The sequence below is a fragment of the Hemitrygon akajei genome, chromosome 11, assembly GCF_048418815.1.
Source record: "Hemitrygon akajei chromosome 11, sHemAka1.3, whole genome shotgun sequence".
Lineage (NCBI taxonomy): Eukaryota > Metazoa > Chordata > Chondrichthyes > Myliobatiformes > Dasyatidae > Hemitrygon > Hemitrygon akajei.
In genome coordinates, this window is record NC_133134.1 from 18230037 (window position 1) to 18249141 (window position 19105).

General features: G+C 39.5%; 1 protein-coding gene across 2 annotated transcripts in view; it reads right to left on the reverse strand.

Moving 5' to 3' along the window:
- Positions 1–275: 275 nt before the first annotated feature.
- nubp2 (nucleotide binding protein 2 (MinD homolog, E. coli)) overlaps positions 276–19105 on the reverse strand; it is a 29736-nt gene continuing 10906 nt past the window's right edge. For both annotated transcript variants that reach the window (XM_073060310.1, XM_073060308.1), the window contains exons 2-7: positions 16769–16881; positions 11965–12163; positions 8904–9058; positions 6759–6869; positions 5926–5995; positions 276–2836 (exon numbers count right to left, since the gene is read on the reverse strand). In XM_073060310.1, the coding sequence (XP_072916411.1) occupies positions 2682–2836; positions 5926–5995; positions 6759–6869; positions 8904–9058; positions 11965–12118 (645 nt within the window). In that variant the 5' untranslated portion in view covers positions 12119–12163; positions 16769–16881 and the 3' untranslated portion in view covers positions 276–2681. The remainder of the gene's footprint in view (positions 2837–5925; positions 5996–6758; positions 6870–8903; positions 9059–11964; positions 12164–16768; positions 16882–19105) is intronic.

Genomic DNA, 19105 nt, shown 5'->3' on the forward strand with positions numbered 1-19105 from the left:
TCTTTATGTTATAGCACTGATGATACTGCATGCTTCATTTCAACAACTCATGATGCTGCTTCTTGTGAATTTAAAACACTTCAGAAATGATCAATGGTTTTTGTTTCCCCAATTATAGTACAGGTCGACCTTCACTAACCTGGCACCATTGGGACTGAGGAGTGCCCAATTAGTGAAAATGCAGAATTACATAAGGATCACATTAGGCAATAGTTAACCGCCTCATCATACCTTTAAAATATGAGTACAAGTTAGATAATAATGAAACAGAAACATTAAAGGAGTAGCAAGTGAAATTTTAATAAAGTAATATACTGTACAGGCACAGATAAAGGGTACAGGTAAATATACAGGAATTAACTTATACAGAAAAGTTGAGCACTTCCGCTTCTAAAGTGAGACGTTTAATATACCTTCAGGCAAAGTTACACGTCTGCAAGTGTGGGGTTGTCAGGATCATCAACATCTTCATCTTGAAAAATGAGTGAAGCATCAGGAACTGGTGCTGAAACTGGCACATTATACATCTGCTCGGGGCTTAATTTTTCCATCGGAGACTAACTTGGCGTCAACAAACTTTACTGCTGCTTCCTTGTCTGCTGAACGTTTTTCACCACACACTGCATGAAACTGTAAGCTGCTTGAACCGATAAAGCCAGCCTTCACTATAGTCACACTCATAATCTAGTCCTAGTTCTTCATTATACACTTTTGCTTGTTCCTTCACCATATCTCCAGATAGTTCAACACCTTCACTTACACAAAGATTAAACCACGTGATCAGCACTTTATCTAGTTCCAAAATTCTTCCGTCTTTCGTTGTTTTTCTTACGCACATCTGTTTCTTGGAGCCACTATCAGCAAAAAAAATGTAGCCGTTTTTCTTTCTGTTTCTTTATATCGTACACTGTGGAAGAGCCAATGTTGTAACACTCGCACAAGCTTTTCACTGTTACACCACTGTCCAGTTTTTTCAAGAGTTCAACCTTTAATGGATAGTGTGTGGTGTTTTCGCTTCACAGCATGAGGTGCATTTCCTTTGCACACTGAGGCCATTATAAATGCAGGAAAACAAGCAGGAATCGCCTGTCTGTGCTTACAAGAGCGCGCCAACACGTGAACAGATATAGCGCAACCAAAACAATGCACAGCAGATTGGTATGGTGGCCCAGGAAATTTGAAATTGCAGTTGCACGGAAAATTTGAAATCAGTGCCAGATTATCAAAGGAACCAGATTACAGGTAGTTGGATTAGTGAAGGTCAACTTAAATTCTTAAATTCAACTTAAATACAAATTAAATTCTATTTTCAAAACATGCCTTGTGAAAGTGAATTCCTCAGTAACATGTGGCATTCTTAATCGGATATATGCATATGGCAGTCTATAATATAACATACTACTTTTACATGCACTTCATTCAGATACAGGTCTTGAGTATGGAAAATATTAATTGCAACATTAGATTTGAGTTGAAAACTTATTGATTAGGAATCAACTAGAATATGTCTTTAATTCCTAAAGTTTATACTTAAACTCACCATATTGAAATAACTCAAGTTGCTGTGTGAACTAATGTCCTACAGGGTAAATTGGCTGTTAAAAAAATATTAGGCTAGTTCTGTTCAAGCAGATAAACCTCCTGAATCAAGCACACTTTGGGCAACACAGCTATACATAGCTCCTTAAGATAGCACTCAGAGCACAATGTCCGCCATTGCAGACACTCTTTACTAAAGGGCATCAGGTTACAGATCTTCAAGCACATTCACAAAATTAACAGGGTACAAAGAATTTATTTATTTTTTTTTACACATTTCAATAAGCACAAAGACAATACTGTTCCATATTTATAAAACATATTTCTGGAATAAATATTGACATCTTGTCACCATATCTCAGGAATGGGTATATTTAAAGCTTCTGTTCCCCAATCTCCTATTTCTGCTGTCCAAGATAAATATACAAAGAACAATCTTCTGCCCTTATTTTATTTTAGCTATGATTATGTTCCCTGGAAGTTAAGGATTGTGAGAAAATTTGATTTGAGCTTTTCAAGATATTAGAGGGCAATTGACACTGCCTACAGGGAAAAACTATCTCGTCACTTAGAAGTTGAGACGGCATCTAAAAATTAGAGGCAGCTCTTGCAAATGTTAGTATATACTTTACTTGTTTGTTTGTTTATTTATTGAGATACAGCACAAATAAGCCCTTCCAGCTCTCCGAGCCACACCGCCCAGCAATCCCCCAATTTAATCCTGGCCTAATCATGAGACAATTTACAAAGACCAATTAACCTACCGCCTGGTACGTCTTGGACTACACGAGGAAACCAGAATACCCAAAGGAAACCCATGTGGTCACAGGGAGAATGTACAAACTCCTTACAGGGAGCGGCAGGAATTGAACCCAGGTCACTGGTACTACATTGCATTGTGCTAACCACTACACTACTGTGCCATTCAAATGTTGTATAGTATAGAGGTATAAAACCCTCCTCCACAAATATTAGCTGCTTCTGGGTCAATCTGTAATTTTAAATGCAGTATTGATAGATTTTGGTGCATCTTTAATGATCAAGAGCTATTAAGTAAAAGAGTTAGCTCATGAGTCAGTGATAATTACACTTAATGGAGAAATAGGCTTGAGAGCCTAAATAACCCATTCCTCTTTCTATGGTCATGTATCATGTCCAGAGAATTCATTATCATTGCTTAAAATCTTCTCCACTATTTTATTAATGGCATCGAAGGTTGCACTCTTTGGAAAGGCTTGGATGAAATCTCTACCTTCTTCCAGACTTTGTGCCAGTTGAGGATCTAGAGGAACACATCCTGAGTAGAAGAAAATATATGCAATGATATTTCAAAATCGAAAATATAAAACTTACATATCAATGAATTCTATCCCTCAACAGAGTTTTAACTAAAGCAATCTTAACAGATATTTATAGTGACCACAAACATTACTGTTGTAAGTAAGAGGAGACAAAACCCCTTTAGGTTCAAAATTAAACTGAAAAATCATCTGCTGGAGGAACTCAACAGATTGAGCAGAATTTGCTGGGGGAGGGGGATTATTTTCCTTGTTAATCCACTGAGCTCCTTCAGCAAATTGTTTGTGGCTCCAGATTCCAGCATCTACAGTCTCGTGTCTCTTACAATTAGTGGATTTGAACTTGTGCATATCTGAATTTCTCCCTTTCCATACAAAATGCAGCCAGTCTTGGCACAAGTTGAGAGTAAATCTTTTATCAAAGTACATACAAGTTATCATAAACTACTCTGAGATTCTTCTTCTTGCAGGGATTCACAGAAAAAAGAATTCAATAGAATATTACAAAAAATAAACTGCATAAACAGACTGACAAACAACCAATGTGCAAAAGAAGACAAACTGCAAACTATAATAATATTGAGAACATGAGTTGTAAAGAACTCTTGAAAGTGAGTCTATGGGTCACAGAATCAGTTCACATTAGTGTTGAATTAGTGGTGAAGTTATCCACACCAGTTCAGGAGCCTGATGGTTGTAGGGTAATAATTGTTACCAAATCCAGTGGTGTAAGGCATCTGTACCTCCTGCCTGATGGTAGTAATGAGAATAGGGCTGGATGGTGTTTCCTTGGGACAACATATCCAAATATTTTTATACAGAATATTGTAAGGATAATACAGTACATTAAAAAATATTAGTTCACATAAATATAAAATGGGCATTACCCAGCTTTTCATTTCACTTCACTGGGCAGGAATGTTTCAGGTAGCTTTGTACCCTAACCTCCTACTCTTATGTTCTAAGCCCTTAAAATTTTTTAAATCAATATTACAAAATTTGGCACATCAAAAGGCAATCAACAATCAGAATGTATATTAATAATCTACTGAAACTTCCCCAGGGCATTACATGTACCTTCAAAAATATGGAAAAACTTCTAGCCTTGATTTTACTTGGATCCACTGACATTCACTACAAAAGCAAGCTGTGAACGCAGCGACACACCTCGCATAAAAGTCTGGTTAAAAGTTCAGACTATGCTCACAAGATGCAGAGCTCTTGCAACCCTGGTTAGATCCCGACCAGGGTTCTGACTGTGCAGCTTCGACACTCTCCCTGCCCCATGTCTGGGCAGCAGGGATTCAATTGCTGACCATATAGGAGAGAACAGGTTATAGGGGAATAAGCAGGTGAACTCAGACTGGTTGGTTTCCTTTGAGAGCCAACTAAGACTTAATCAGCCAAGAGGAAAAGTACTCAATTACAAAACTTACTCTCAAAGCCACGCCTTTAATCTCACTAAATCACAATCATACAGCACTACTGCACAGAAACAGGCCATTTGGCCCATCTAGTCCATGCCAAACTATTGATCCGCTCTGGCCCATTGATCTGCACCCAGACCAAAACCCTCCATATCCCTCCCATCCACGTACTATCCAAATTTCTCTTAAATATTGAAATCAAATCTGCATCCACCACTTTCGCTGGCACACTTTCACCATCCTGAGTGAAGACATTCACCATCATGTTCCCCTTAAACATTTCACTTTTCACCTTTAATCCATTATCTCTAGTTTTAGTTCTCACCCAACCACAGTGGAAAAAGCATGCTCGTATTCACCCTATCTATATCCCTCATATTTTTGTATACATCTATCAAACCTCCCCTTATTCATTAGTGAATAAAGTCCTATCCCAGCCAGCCATTTTACAGTATGAGAGTCCCAGTTGTTATGCCTGCAGCCCCCTCCTTTGTGAGAATCGCAAGATCACTATTGGGTTGGGTCAGGGGACCCAGGAAATGAGAAAGAGACGTGCAGAATGCCTCGTTCCCCGGCGATGTAAAACTACGGGACATGGCCATTGTCTCTTGGAGACACATTTGTGGATTGAAATACTATACTACGTGGACGCCCTCAGGCAAAGTGGGCTGGGTGAGAAAGAGATTGCATCACCCCAACCTGATTGACATCTTCGACCCTGTGAGTCAGGATAAAAGAGGGTCTGTAGGAACAGCCCCTTCAGATGCACCAGAAGAAACGCTAGCGATCCCGTAATAGCGGGAAGCCATTTGAAGGAGGCCACGTGCATTCAGTTCCGTTGCCTGGGACTGGTGGCTGGTACCACGGAAAACGGCTTTTAACTAACAACGGGGAAACCAACTCCCCCGACTCAACAGATTGGCATCATAAAAGACCTGGGCAATTTTAAACCGTCTCTCTTAAACCCAAAACGCTGCAGCTTGAACAAACTAATAGTGACTGTTATATTTTCATCGGACAATACATTATCCCCTAGACAACAATAGAGCTATTTCTTATTTATTATTATACCCGCACTTTTAGATTTAGTATTGACGACGTATATTATCTGTATGTTTGCATTAATCTTATTTTTGTGTCCCTTTATCAATAAATACTTTTAAAAAATAGTACCATCAGACTTCAACGGACCTCTCTATCTTTGCTGGTAAGTGACCCAGTTACGGGGTACGTAACAATGTCAATATGTGGAAAGGCAGTGACCTGCTAGCACAACCTTATGTTTCTTGAAACAGTCTGCAATCTCTCCACAAATTTGCTCCTCTAAGTCCTGTGGCTGTTAGAATCTGTAACGCAAGAGGTTCTGCAAACACTAGAAATCCAGTGTAACACACACAAAATGCTGGAGGAACTCAGTACGTCAGGCAGCATCTATGGAGAGGAATAAAGAGCTGACGTTTCGGACCAAGAAATCTCTCCATAGATGTTGTCTGACCTGCTGAGTTCCTTCAGCAGTTTCCTTGAATCTATCATTCATTAATTAATTATAAAATTATTAAAAAGCTTTTACTTGAACAATAATCAAGATAATTGGCTGATACTAATCAAATTCCAAAACTGACAGGTGATTTATGTCTCTAAAGTTCATTTCCAGATCTCACCTAGAAATGGAACTCCAGACTGCTCAGCAAGTGCTTCTCCACCTCCTCTGGAAAATACATTAGTGCATTCCTGAAAAATAATAATTTATCCAAGTCAAGAACCTGAACCAGATAAACAACGTACCTTCACAAGCCGTTAAACATGAATGAAATTATCAGCATGAGCCACCCCTGCATTGTGAAGTAAACAAACAATTTTGGTGTTTTCATAACATGAAAATCGAGAGGGTGACTTTCCAGTTTTCCAAGAAATATACTGTTTTGCTTCCTTCCATAAAACAATAGAAGGAAATCAACTGAATAGAGGAAATTTTCCACTTTTCTTGATGAAAGGTATCTTCAAACTATAATAAATGGTTACGAGCTTTAACTGAGCTTTTAAAATGTTGATCTTGGCCATAATTACCAAGCCGCAAACTCAGACCCTTAAAACAGATGATATATGTTAATTGCAATTCCTTCATGAATATATTAGAATGCAGTAATTTTAATTCCAAAAATGAGCTTCCACTTTAACTTAATATTCCAAGGCTTTATTTTGCACTCTGTAAAATGCTTAAAATACTACAGCTGCAAAAAAAATACTTTCTGTCTGGGAGAATTCTTACTGCACTATTAGTGGTTCAACCAACTTAATGGAAGTTCTGCTGCGGAGTACCAAAGATCTCTCTAAAGCAATGTCTGGCAGTAACCAATATCAGCAAAGAGAAGACCATGTGTGGCCATCTTTGTTTGTACCTTGCTGCTGACTGCAAAGTCCAGGGCATCATTATTCAACGAACACATCCACTGTAGCTTAATGAACCCACAGTTCAAAAAAAAGTCATACTCACCGAACAATTTGGGCAGACAAAGCCACTCATGTTCTCAATTATTCCAATGACAGGTAATCCAGTTTTCTTACAGAACGTCAATTCTCTTCTTACATCTCCTATAGATACTGCCTATTAATTGAAAAGAAACACTTAGATGGTGCATCCCGCCCAGTATTTAGGTAATATGTACTTGTTTTCAGATAAAATAAAACATCCCTTTTGATCAATATTTGTTATCAATGATCATAAATGAATGGACCACTTGCTAATATGGATTCGTCACTGTTCATTGAAAAAGACTTTTTTCATCCAATTAAATGAGCTAGAAGTTAAAGAAAAGACAGGAAATGATTATTTGGCACCAAGCTTTACATCTCCAAGTCTTCAACTTCCATGAGAGGGGACAAGGGTTTCACTGTTTTGAGATTCAGTCAAGACATGAACTCTAGAATGAAACATGTTAACATGAGTCTAATAGTAGGAGTTAAGAGTAGGGCACAACAGTTGCATAGCAGTTAGCACAAGACTATTACAATTCAGGGGATCGAAGTTCAGATATTCAATTTCAATGCTGTCTGCAAGGAGTTTGTATGTCTTCCCCGTAGGTTTCTTCAGGGTATTCTGGTTTCCTCCCATATTCCAAAGACGTACTAGTTAGTAGGTTAATTGGTCATTGTAAATTGCCCCGTGATTAGGTAAATAGGTGAGTTGCTGGGTGGTGTGGCTTACTGGGCCGGAAGGGCCTGTTCCACACTGTATCTCCAAATAAAATAAAATATGTCTTATTTAAAGCAGACAGGAAACTCCGGAGGAATACTAGTTAAATTGGAATTAGTGAAATATGGAAATAACGGGAAATACAGATAGGAAATAAAGAATCATCCAATCAATACCTTGTGCATTAGTTCTAAAGCAAATAAAAATATAAATTAACTTTTTAGAAGCATTTAGCAGTGCCAGTTCTGAATTCATTAACATTAAGAATAGAAATAAATTTGAATTGGAAAGCCCAGCCTCAATGTCAAGAGTAACAACTTTTAATGAAGGAGATCAGTCATAACTGAATATGCTCCAGACCAGGTCTTAGGGAAACTGAAAGGAATGAATCTCTCAATACTTGGTAGAATAACTTCACTTTCCACAGCTACTGGTGGGAAAAGCAAAACAGAAAATAAATGCTTTCTCTCAAATTACAATACCAGACAGGGGTGAAGCTGATTTTTGAAATGAAAGGTAGTTGTTAATCTAATACTTTTTATTTTATCAATTTGAAGTAACATCAGCCCTGTGGTCCTGTTGCAGTTACCACTAGTGGCACTAGAGGGCAGTGCCAACAAAATCTAAGACCAAGATCATACGGAGCACCATTGTGAATCCTATTTAATAAAAAAAACTTTACAACAATATCCAATAAATTCTTGACTTCTTTAACATCACATTCACTAATAAAGATTAAACATCAGTTGCATTATTCTACTTCCGTATACATTACAGGTTTCATTGCATGAAATAGAGGAAAACAAAACATAAAATCCCAGGAATAAAGGTATTTCTGAACCAAAAAAAACTTAAAACAAATAAGATATTTCATTACCATGGTTTTTTACCCCCCTGACAACAGTGGAAAAATAAATTGGATCCAGGGACTACAAATTTTTACTGTATCTGGAACATTGATTTTGGGCAGACACAAGTATCTCAGCTCCCAAAACTTACTCTGACCAATATATCAGCTGTATAATCTATCAATTCACAAATAGGCAAGATATCCAGAAATAAGACAATTGGTACAAAATGACCACAGAATCTGTGTCCATTACAGAGCACATTATGATCTGCACCATGAATTTAACTGCAAAGTTTTTCCTCAAGAAACATAATCCAAACATACATTCTACATTTTCAGAAGAATCCAAGGAACAGAATAGGGTCATTCAATAAGATCATGACTGATTACTTCCATTTTCTAGCCCAACCCTAGGAAGATTATGGCTCTCTTTGGGACAAAATACATAGTTCACAAGGACAGAATATATTTCTAGCTCTAGAGTAAAGAATGCAAGTACCTGATGCATGTAATAATTATTCTTCTGTTTTTAATTATCAGCATTAATTAGCCTGGCTTAATGGGGGAAACACCTTTAAATTCTTTAGAAAATGTACCTGAGGTGTCGTAACCAACAGAGCTCCATCAGGTTTATGTTGGCGAAGGGCCTCCACCACTGAGATGTGTTCATCAGAAGTTCCTGGAGGTGTGTCTACAATGAGATAGTCAAGCTCTCCCCATGCCACATCAGAGAGAAATTGCTTGATAAGAGCTAAAAGGAATAAACACATATAGTTAGTTTGTAAACGTGGAGAATGCTTAAAGCTTCAGTTTCATTTGAGTCTTATGTTCTATTCAGCATTAGTCTATAGAGTTGGTCATTTGAATGCACCCATCTCAATTTCATGTGATCTTGTTAATACAGCCTTACTAAAAAAAAACATAATTTCCGGTCTTTTGTGGGACTAAATTGAATCTACCCTTGAATGGGATTGTTTTATTGAGCACTTTCACTCCGTCTACAAAACACAGGATTTCCTGGTGATATAAACCTTGATTATTCCAATCCCCGTGCCCAATACAATATATATGTATGTGTGTATATATATGTATGTATATGTATGTGTGGCATCCTCTACTGCCATGATCAAGTCAATCTGGAGGAGAAGCACCTCTAACCTCCAACCTGATGGTATATTCATTGATTTCTCTAACTTCAGCTAATTTCTCTCCATCCCCTCTTTTTCATTCCCTATTCTGGTTCCGTCCTTACCTCGTCTCTTCTCTTCTCCTCACCTGCCTATCATCTCCCTCTGGTGCCTCACATCCTTCCCTTTCTCCTGCTGTCCACTCTCCTCTCACTTCAACCCCCCCCCCCCACCCCACTGTCTTATTCTGACTACTTTCTCCTTCCTGCCCAGTCCTGAAAAGGGGTCTCAGACCAAAACATCAACTCTTTATTCTTTTCCATAGACGCTGCCTGACCTGCTGAGTTCTTCCAGCACTTTGTGTGTGTTACTCTGGATTTCCAGCATCTGTAAAATGCTACAAAATTCTAGCTCAAGTGTATTCTCACACATGCTGCATGCTGGCATTCAAGGCCAAACATACCTCAAGGTTAATTGAAGGGGCAGGGGGCTTTATCTCTCTCCAAGAATAGTACATTGCTTCTGAAAGAGCCAGAATTAGCCTGTCACATTACTCTCAATACCTTGAGTATGGGGTCAAGTTTGGTGAATCAGTTAGGTTTTTTCGTATGTATTTGGCAGGATTCCACAAACAGAACTTGGTCAGGATTTATCAGTTAACTTCCCTTATTTTACATTTCTAAGCTGTTAGCTTTACAACTTTTTGTCCACACTGATAAGGGAAGCTGTCACTGTAAACCTATATTCAAGTGTAGTTAACTCCTTTTGCAAATAAACCATGTTAACAGGGAGTGCATGGAAGCACGTAACCAGAAGTTTTATGTGGATTTTACTCTTGCAAGACAATGAAGGATGCTTCTGCAGTTACTGCATCATTTTTTTGGTCTTCCACTCGTATTTCACATTTTCTTCCAACACTGGAGTCCATTTGCCCATTGGCTCTATATGAAATGAATCAGTAGGTGGGAGAGGGGGATGAAGTGAGGAGTTGTGTGGTGACAAGTGGAAAAGGTAAAGGGCTGAAGGAGGAGGAATCTGACAGGAAAGGAGAAGGGACCATGGGAAAAAGGGAAAAAGGGAAGGACATATACCAGAGGGAGGTGATAGGCAGGTGAGAAAAGGATTAAGAGGGGAGTATAAATGGAGAATGGAAAAAGAAAAAGTGGAAGGGAGGAGAAATTTATGTTCATGGCCTCAGTAATCCAATCAATCCCATTCCTCACTTACTTCCCTGCAATCTATTTCCACACATGCCCACTAACACCTCCCAATTCTCCTACGATCAGAAAGAAGATACAGAAGCTTGTAAGCATGTACCACCAGGCTTAAGGTCAGCTTCCATCCCAGTTATCAGACTACTGAACAAACCTCTTGATGTGACAGTCTACCTCGTAAAGATCTTGCACTTTATCATTTACCTGTACTACAATTTTTTGGGTAGCTTTTACACTTTATTCTGCTTTTTTTTTTACCTTATTCTAGCTCAATGATTTGATCAAAATAAACAGAATGCAAGACAAGATTTTCACTGCATCTTGGTAAACTAATAATAAACCAATATCATTCATATACATTAGGAGCAATTTACACAAGACAATTAATCATGAAATTCCGTCAGATGCTCTGAAATCACAAAGAAAACATGTAAATTGCACGCAGTCAGCACCAGAGGTCACAATCAAATTCAGGTCACAGGAGCTGCGAGACAGTTGCACATCACCTGCAGCCTCCCTGTGACACACAAGTTATATCAATGACATCGATAAAATACTTGCAAAATTTCATTGCAATGATTGGCTCTTCTCTGTATTTTTCATATTACAAGATGAAGAAATTTCTAAGGCCATAATAGCAAGCTGTTCACAATGTATGCTGTTACCAAATTGCAGCTGTTTTAAATTTGGCCAACACATTTATGTCTGTACAGAACACAAGAAGTACAAAGCGCTCTTCAACAAAATTTGTGGGCTGGCACACTTTTGTAAACTTTTGGCTCTCAGTCAGAGCACTAAAACATTATGAATGAATTCTCTATTTATTAATACAGACTGGATGCTCAAATGCTATGCTTGAAGTACAACTGGCTGAACATTCGTTTTAGCAGCCAACTTTGCTGAAAGGGAAATGTCAGTTTAAAAGGAAGCCTTTCAAGCTTCAAAGAAACTATTATAGCAAGTATCCCCCGCTTGAATTTTATTCCAGTCATTTCCTAATATCACTACATGGCATGACCAAAAGACAATTTCTCATCAAGAATGGCACTTTGCACTGATCGAAAAGGCGACCAAAATGCTGAAGGAAAGTTTGAACTAATAATAAATCACTTCTAAATTGGTTTCCTCCTACATTTCAAAGTCATGTGGGTTAGTAGGTTAATTGGTCACATGAGTGTTCTAGAGCAGCGCGAGCTTAGATGGACCAGAAGAGCTTGTTACTATGCGGTATATCTAAATAAATAGATAGATAGATCACTAATTACTGGGCCACAGAGCAGATTGTTCCAGTGTGCTGTGAAGTAATATGACATCACCTGTTTTCTTTGGCCCTCTCCATATCACAGCATCATCTGGACTCTCCAAGAGAAAGCCTATTGACATCAAGCACATTGTTTTATTGGTGTCTACGTAAACTGGAACCCATCCAGCATCACACTGGTGCACAGCGCTATTGAGAACATTCAGCATCCGGGGGATACTAGGACCACAAAGATCAATGTCCAGAACTCCAACCTAAAATAAAACAAAATCAACGAAAGTTAAATGAGCAGTTCAGAGAGCTTGGCGGTAGAGATTCATTAGACTAGAGGTTTCAGTCATAAATGAATACAAGCTTTTATCATTTGCATATAATAAAAGTAAAAGATCATATAGAGGTTTGCAAGATTTCAGATAAACCACTGGTTATCGATTAAGATCAGGCTCAGAATTATCACAAAAACAGTAAGTAACCTCTCTCTAACCACCCCTCTCCTCTCTTCCACCCCCAGAGAGCTTTAATGTAACATGTAATGTTTTAAAACACTGCAACTGAAAGAAAAGGAAGTCAATTGGTTAAGTCTTATATGAAAAATTAAAAGGTTCCAGTGCCATCCATCACTCTTTTACATTTCATTCTACTTTTCTTTGAATGTTTTAAACCATTATATTTTATGCTTCACTTTCAACCTCTGAAACAAACTCAACAAAAATAATTGTATCCAATCAGCCAATATAAATATAAATGATTTGGCATCAGTCATCTGATAGTATTTCATGTTAGCAAACTCTAGCATCCAGTTGGAATCCAGGAGCAGTAACTTGCCTTAAATGCCCGAATTCCCAACAGTGAGTTCCTTGTTTCAATAATATTGGTCATCGAATATCAGGTTTGCCTATGCCCTGGAAGACTGTTCAAGTACATTGGAAAGATAGTTTTGTGAATCAGCTGCCTTCCAAGTGGATACAGGTTAAAGCCAAAAAAAGAGCTGGAGTGGACCATTCTGACTATTTGAGAACATCCATCATTCAATGATAGTGGTTGGTCTTCTACCTCAAGTTAACCTTCTCAAATATGCCTATATTCCATACATATATCAGGAACAAGAGGATAACTAGAGAAAGTTGGAACCACTCAAGGATAACGGGGGAACATTTGCTTGGATGCAGAGCATGTGGGTGAGGTCATTAATGAATACAGACAGTCCCTGGGTTACTAACGAGTTCCGTTCCTGAGTCTGTCTTTAAGTCGGACCAAATACATCCGGTATTATTTAGCGTCAGTTAGTCAAACGTTTGTCTTAGTATATAGTATATATTTTACCTTTCTATGCATATAAAACACTCAAGAAATGTATGTATGCCAATAATTAAACCACTGTGTTGCTTAGTAATAACTGCAGCTTTCATCAGGGCAGGGCCTTTCACATGTTCCATTATTCTCACTTTATCCTTTAAAATTGTTCCGATCGTTGACCGACTGTAGCCTAACGCTTTTCCAATGACCGATGACATTTCACCTCTTTCCAAATGCTTTATTATTTCCACTTTATTTTCAATCGTGATCGTTTCCCGTCAATGGAACAGAAATACTGCGGGCAGCGGGTCTCGAGCTCCGCCGGGTCCTAAGGACCACCGCACTGAATTCCCCAGGTCCTAAAGTCCACCGCACTGAGACAGGTTAAATGGGACAAGTGGGGGCTGTGCTGGATTTGGTTATTTGATCCTCCACAATATTCCTCGTGGGAATTTAAACTGGAGGTGGCAGTGTTTTTTTTTTACGAGGTCGAGTTGCGAGCTCGACATCAACCCGGCATGGATGGAGAGCGCACTTGGGAGCGGTCTGTCACTGGATCGAACTTGGGAACCTCCGTTCTCAAGCCTGGCGCTGATCTCACTGCACCACCAGCTGACCAGAAAAGGGGGGGGGGGGGTTAGGATGAATCTTGCTGAGAAAAATTTAAGTCAAATACAAAGTTACACACTCAACACAGTGTCAACGGCAACGACTTAAAATGGCGGACGGCGTCGCGATCTAACTTAAAATGGCGGACGGCATTCTCCTTCCTCGGTTCGTAAATCGGACATTCGTAACTCAGGGACTACCTGTACTTTACATCAATATTTACCAAGGAGGAGGGAATGGTGGATAGGGAAATCTGTGCTAAATGTATTAATATGCTTGGGCATTTTGAAGTAAAGGAGGAGGTAGTATTGGGTCTCTTAAAGAGGTAGTAAAGGTAGTAAAGGGTCTCTTAAAGAGTTTCCAGGGCTAGATGGGATATACCCTAGATTCTCCCAAGCTACAGGTGAAGTCCTAGAGGACTGGCGAGCAGCTTACGTTGGTCAATCATTGAGAAAGGGAACCAGAGATGATCTTGAAAACTCACATCAGTGGTAGGGAAGTTACTGGAGAGAAGTTTTAGAGATAGAGTTTATGAGTACTTGGAAAATCAAGGCCTAATTAGGGAGAGCAAGAAGGGCTTTGTGCAGGTCAAATTGTATCTTATTAACTTGATTGAGCTTTTTGATGAGGTGACGCAGGTGATTGATGAAGGTAGAGTTGCGGATGCTGTCCACGTAAATTTTAGTAATGCGCTTGACAAGGTTCCTCATGGGAGGGTCATCCAGAAAATTAAGATGATGGGATCCATGGTGAATTGATCATTTGGATTCAGAACTGACGCCCATAGAAGACAGAGGGTAAAGATTGAAGGGACTTAATCTATTTGGAGGTCTATGATTGTGATGTTCCATAGGGATTTGTACTGGGACCTCTGCTGTTTGTGATCCATATCAATGATCTGAATGAAGATGTATAGTACATAGGTGGGTTAGTTAATTTGCAGGTGATACAAAGATTGGTGGTGTGTGGATAGCATAAATGACTGGCAAGGAATACTGATCAGTTACAGATACGTGTAGAGAAATAGTAGATGGAGTTTAACCTATTTGAAGGTTAATGTGAAGTGTTGCACCTTAATAGGCAGAATATAAAAAAACAGTAAACACAAAGTACACTGCAGATGCTATGGTCAAATCAACAAGTACAAAAGCTGGATGAACTCAGCAGGTCAGGCAGCATCCGTTGAAATGAGCAGTCAATGTTTCGGGCCGAGACCCTTCGTTAGGACTGAAGAAGGAGGGGGCATATCCATTCAGATATGTCCATACATGGCCTCCTCTACTGCCATGATAAGTCCAAACTCAGGTTGGAGGAGCAACACCTCATATACCGTCTGGGTAGTCTCCAGCCCCTTGGTATGAACACTGAATTCTCCAACTTCCGGTAATTCCCTCCCACTCCCTTCCACCATCCCACTTTCACTCTGCCTCCTCTTCTAGCTACCTATCACCTCTCTCATGATTCTGCCTTCTTCTACTACCCATAGTGCTTTCCCCTTACATTCCTTCTTCACCTCTCTGGCCTATCCCCTCCCCCACCCCTTGATCTTTCCTCTGATTGGTTTTCCACCCTCCCCCCACCTTCTTTATAGGGCCCCTGCCCTCTCCTTCTTCAGTCTTGACGAAGGTTCTCAGCCCGAAACATTGACTGCTCATTTCAACGGATGCTCTCAATCAGCTGAGTTCATCCAGCTTTTGTACGTGTTGATATAAAGAAACAGTGCTGATCAGTAGAGGGATCTTGAGATCCAAGTTTGTAGCTCCCCAAAAGTGGCTACACAGGTTGATGAGGTGGTTAAGAAGACATACGACATGCTTGTCTTTATTAGTTGAGGCATTACAAGTCAGGAAGCTATGTTGCAGTTTTATAAAACTCTGGTTATGCTATATCTGGAGTATTGCATACAGTTTTAGTCACTTCAGTGTAGGAAGAATGTCGAGGCTTTTTGAGAGGGTGCAGAAGAGGCTTACCAGGATGCTGTCTGGATTACAGGCCATGTTTTATAACAAGAAGTTGGACGGTTTCTCTGGAACTGCAGAGGCTGAGGGGAGATTGGATAGAGGTCCATATGATTATGAGAAGCACAGATTGAGCAGGCAGACAGTATCTTTTTTTCCCAGGATTGAAATGTCTAATATCAGAGAGCAATAAGGTGAGAGTAGGTAATTTCAAAGGAGATGAGAAGGACAAGTTTTTATTTTATATAGAGAGTGGTGGCTCCTTGGAATGCACTGCCTGGAGTGGTGGTAGAGGCCAATAGATTAAGGACTTTTAAGAGACTTTTAGATAGGCACATGAATTGTGTAGGCATAAGGGATTAGTTAAATTGGCTATTTGGATATTAACTTATTTGGTTCAGAACGACATTGTGGGCCAAATGGCCTCCTCCTGTGCTGTACTGTTCTGCAATCCAAAACTCTAATGAACATAGAGACTGGTGGATTGAAAAGTTAAGCAAGTGGAGTGTGTTACTGGCTCATTTTCTTCTCTCCACAAGAATGCCCTGATCTACTGGGCATTTCCCTCCAGCTCTACAATTCCCAGCTGTATGTCTAATTCTGGTGTTGCCACTCTCCATCCGCCCTCTTCTACCAATTCTTCGGTTCCTTTATGTTCTCTTTATCTAACAGCTCCTATAAGCATATGATCCAAGTTAATTTAAAACGTCTTATCTCAAGGAAACATTGGCTTTGCACCCTTTATCTTATCAATCCCTCTTCTACTCTGCACTTTAAAACCGACTTATTTTCTCTCCTTCCTGATTCTGGTCCGTGAACTGAAACTTCAACTGTTTCTCTTTCACCTACCAAGCATTTCCACCATTTTCTGTTTCAAATTTCCAGTATTTGCCATTTTATATTCCAATTTTCAGACAAGATTATGATTGTCCAGCATGGCTGAGTTTTCAGTAGAACATCATTACATTGCTTTTATTTTAATTTAAATCTCCTTACCTTTTTCCCTGCATTCCTCAGTGCCAGTGCTAACTCCGTTGTTATGGTACTTTTTCCTACTCCTCCTTTGCCAGACAGAACCAGCAGAATGTGATTAACAGATCCCAGGTTATCTTTGCGAAAAATTAAAGCACTTGATTAAATAAAGAATCAGGTCAAGACTTAGCCTAGTGCAAGATAAATGTGTGTACAGTAATTCCAGTAGTTTAGTAACATTTAGCCCCATTTGTAGTTCACCATTACGACACTAGAAGTATGTACAGTGCAATATTTAAGTAAGTAATCTCCCTCTCCTGGTGAGAACTTAAACAGGTTTACAGCCTAATAAATCAATTCAAATATTTTATGCAGAATCAAATATTTTATCTTTGCTGGATTGATATTCAATCTAGAATTTTGAGAAGCAAAATATAGTATGGGATTAGTGTAAGTATGTTGGTGTGTACCTGTTTCGATGCTGTATACCTCTACTTTTGAAAAATCTCAGGGCAGATCTGCCCATGCCCAGGCAATATTGTAGGTTTTTGTAAATAAAAAGGCAGAGGTGTTTTAAGTTTAAGGGAAAGAGTAATAACACCTTTATTGTCAAAACACATAACATAAAGCACAACAAAATCTTCACATAATTACGTCATCACATCAGACCAACCTCTTAAAGTGAACCCCAAATCAATGTTGATAGTTCTGAATTATGCATATGTTTTCACCCATTACATTACCCTACAATACACCCTATCCTCATAAGATGCGTCTTCAGACAATGCGGATTCACAGTTATGTGAGGAACCTATTTCTACCAACATCTCCTTATATGCATCCAAAGCCCAATTACGCGAGGAGCACTGCTTTCCCACCAATACAAGTCATGTGCGCACGCCTCACAGTCTCACTGTTGGGACGAGTAGCACCGCTTTCCCGCCAATACAAGTCAGGTGCGCACACCTCACAGTCTCACTCCCGCCAGTCTCTCATTGGTTTTGGCAAGGTGTGGATGTGCAATCTTGTCCTGACGAAGGGTCTCGGCCCGAAACGTCGACATCGCTTCTCCTTATAGATGCAGCTAGCCTGCTGTGTTCTACCAGCATTTTGTGTGTGTTGCTGTTTGAATTTCCAGCATCTGCAGATTTCCTCGTGTTTGCTCTTAAACTTTTGTTGGTTTTACCTATGGTGCAGTGATTTTGTGCTTGAAATATTTAATTATGCCTCCTAAGTGTCTGTTGTCATGTCCTGGGCCATCAGCTGAATGGCACAGAACCGCTTCAACACTTGAAAAAAAGTTGGAAATTATAAACAGCATGTCATCAGCTCTGGGACGCTACTGCTGGGAACAGAATCTTGCCTTTAAAGTTCTTTTGTTGCTTGACAATGCGCCAGCCCATCCTAAACATTTGGACAGCATTCATCCTAACAATGCGTTTCCTGCTGCCTAACACAACATCACTGATTCAACAACTCGACCAAGGTGTGATCCACATTCAAGGCTTTTTTTTACGGTGAACTATCTCTCAGATGAATCCCAGGAGTTCACCAACGGTGAGGGAATGGTGGAAGTCGGAACACTTGGCACAAATGGCAATGGACATGGACCCAAGTTTAGAACGGAGTCAGCACTTCAGTCGCTCCCGTCCGTCAACCCTTCTTCCCTACAAGCAAATTTATGCTGAAAAACAAAATGTTGCCAAGCAAACAACTTTCTTCAAACCGGTGTCATCTCCTGCTACCAGCAGTTCTAAGAGTTCTGTGAGTCTTCCTTCACACCTTGCTGTGCTTGATATGATCCACAACAACCACTCATCACCCGGAGTGAACACACCTCCCACTGTTGGTGAGTACTGTACACCATAGTATGTTAACTTTCTATGATTTATTACATTGAATATTACCTTAAATTGATGAAATATAATACGAATCTTGTCTTGTGGTACTGCTTTTGTGTCGTATTGGTATGAAAACGTGAATAAATTACAGATAAAACATATTTAGGAAGCCCTCCGGAACGTATCCCTGTTTTCCCCATTTAAATAATTATTCACATTATGTGTCGACTACAAGGAACGTATCCCCCACATATAACCAGGATAGGGTGTACCATGTATTAGAGGCAGCACATTTAAGCTGAAAGATTAAGAGAGATAGGTGGGGCATGTTAGGTTTACTATTTAGAGATACACCATAGTAATGGGTTATTCTGGCCCAATGAGCCTGCACCACCTAATTACACCCATGTGACCAATTAATGTACTAACCTGTACGTCTTTGGAATGTGGGAGAAAACCGGAATACCCAGAGGAAACCCATGTGGGCACAGGGGAACATACAAACTCCTTACAGACAACA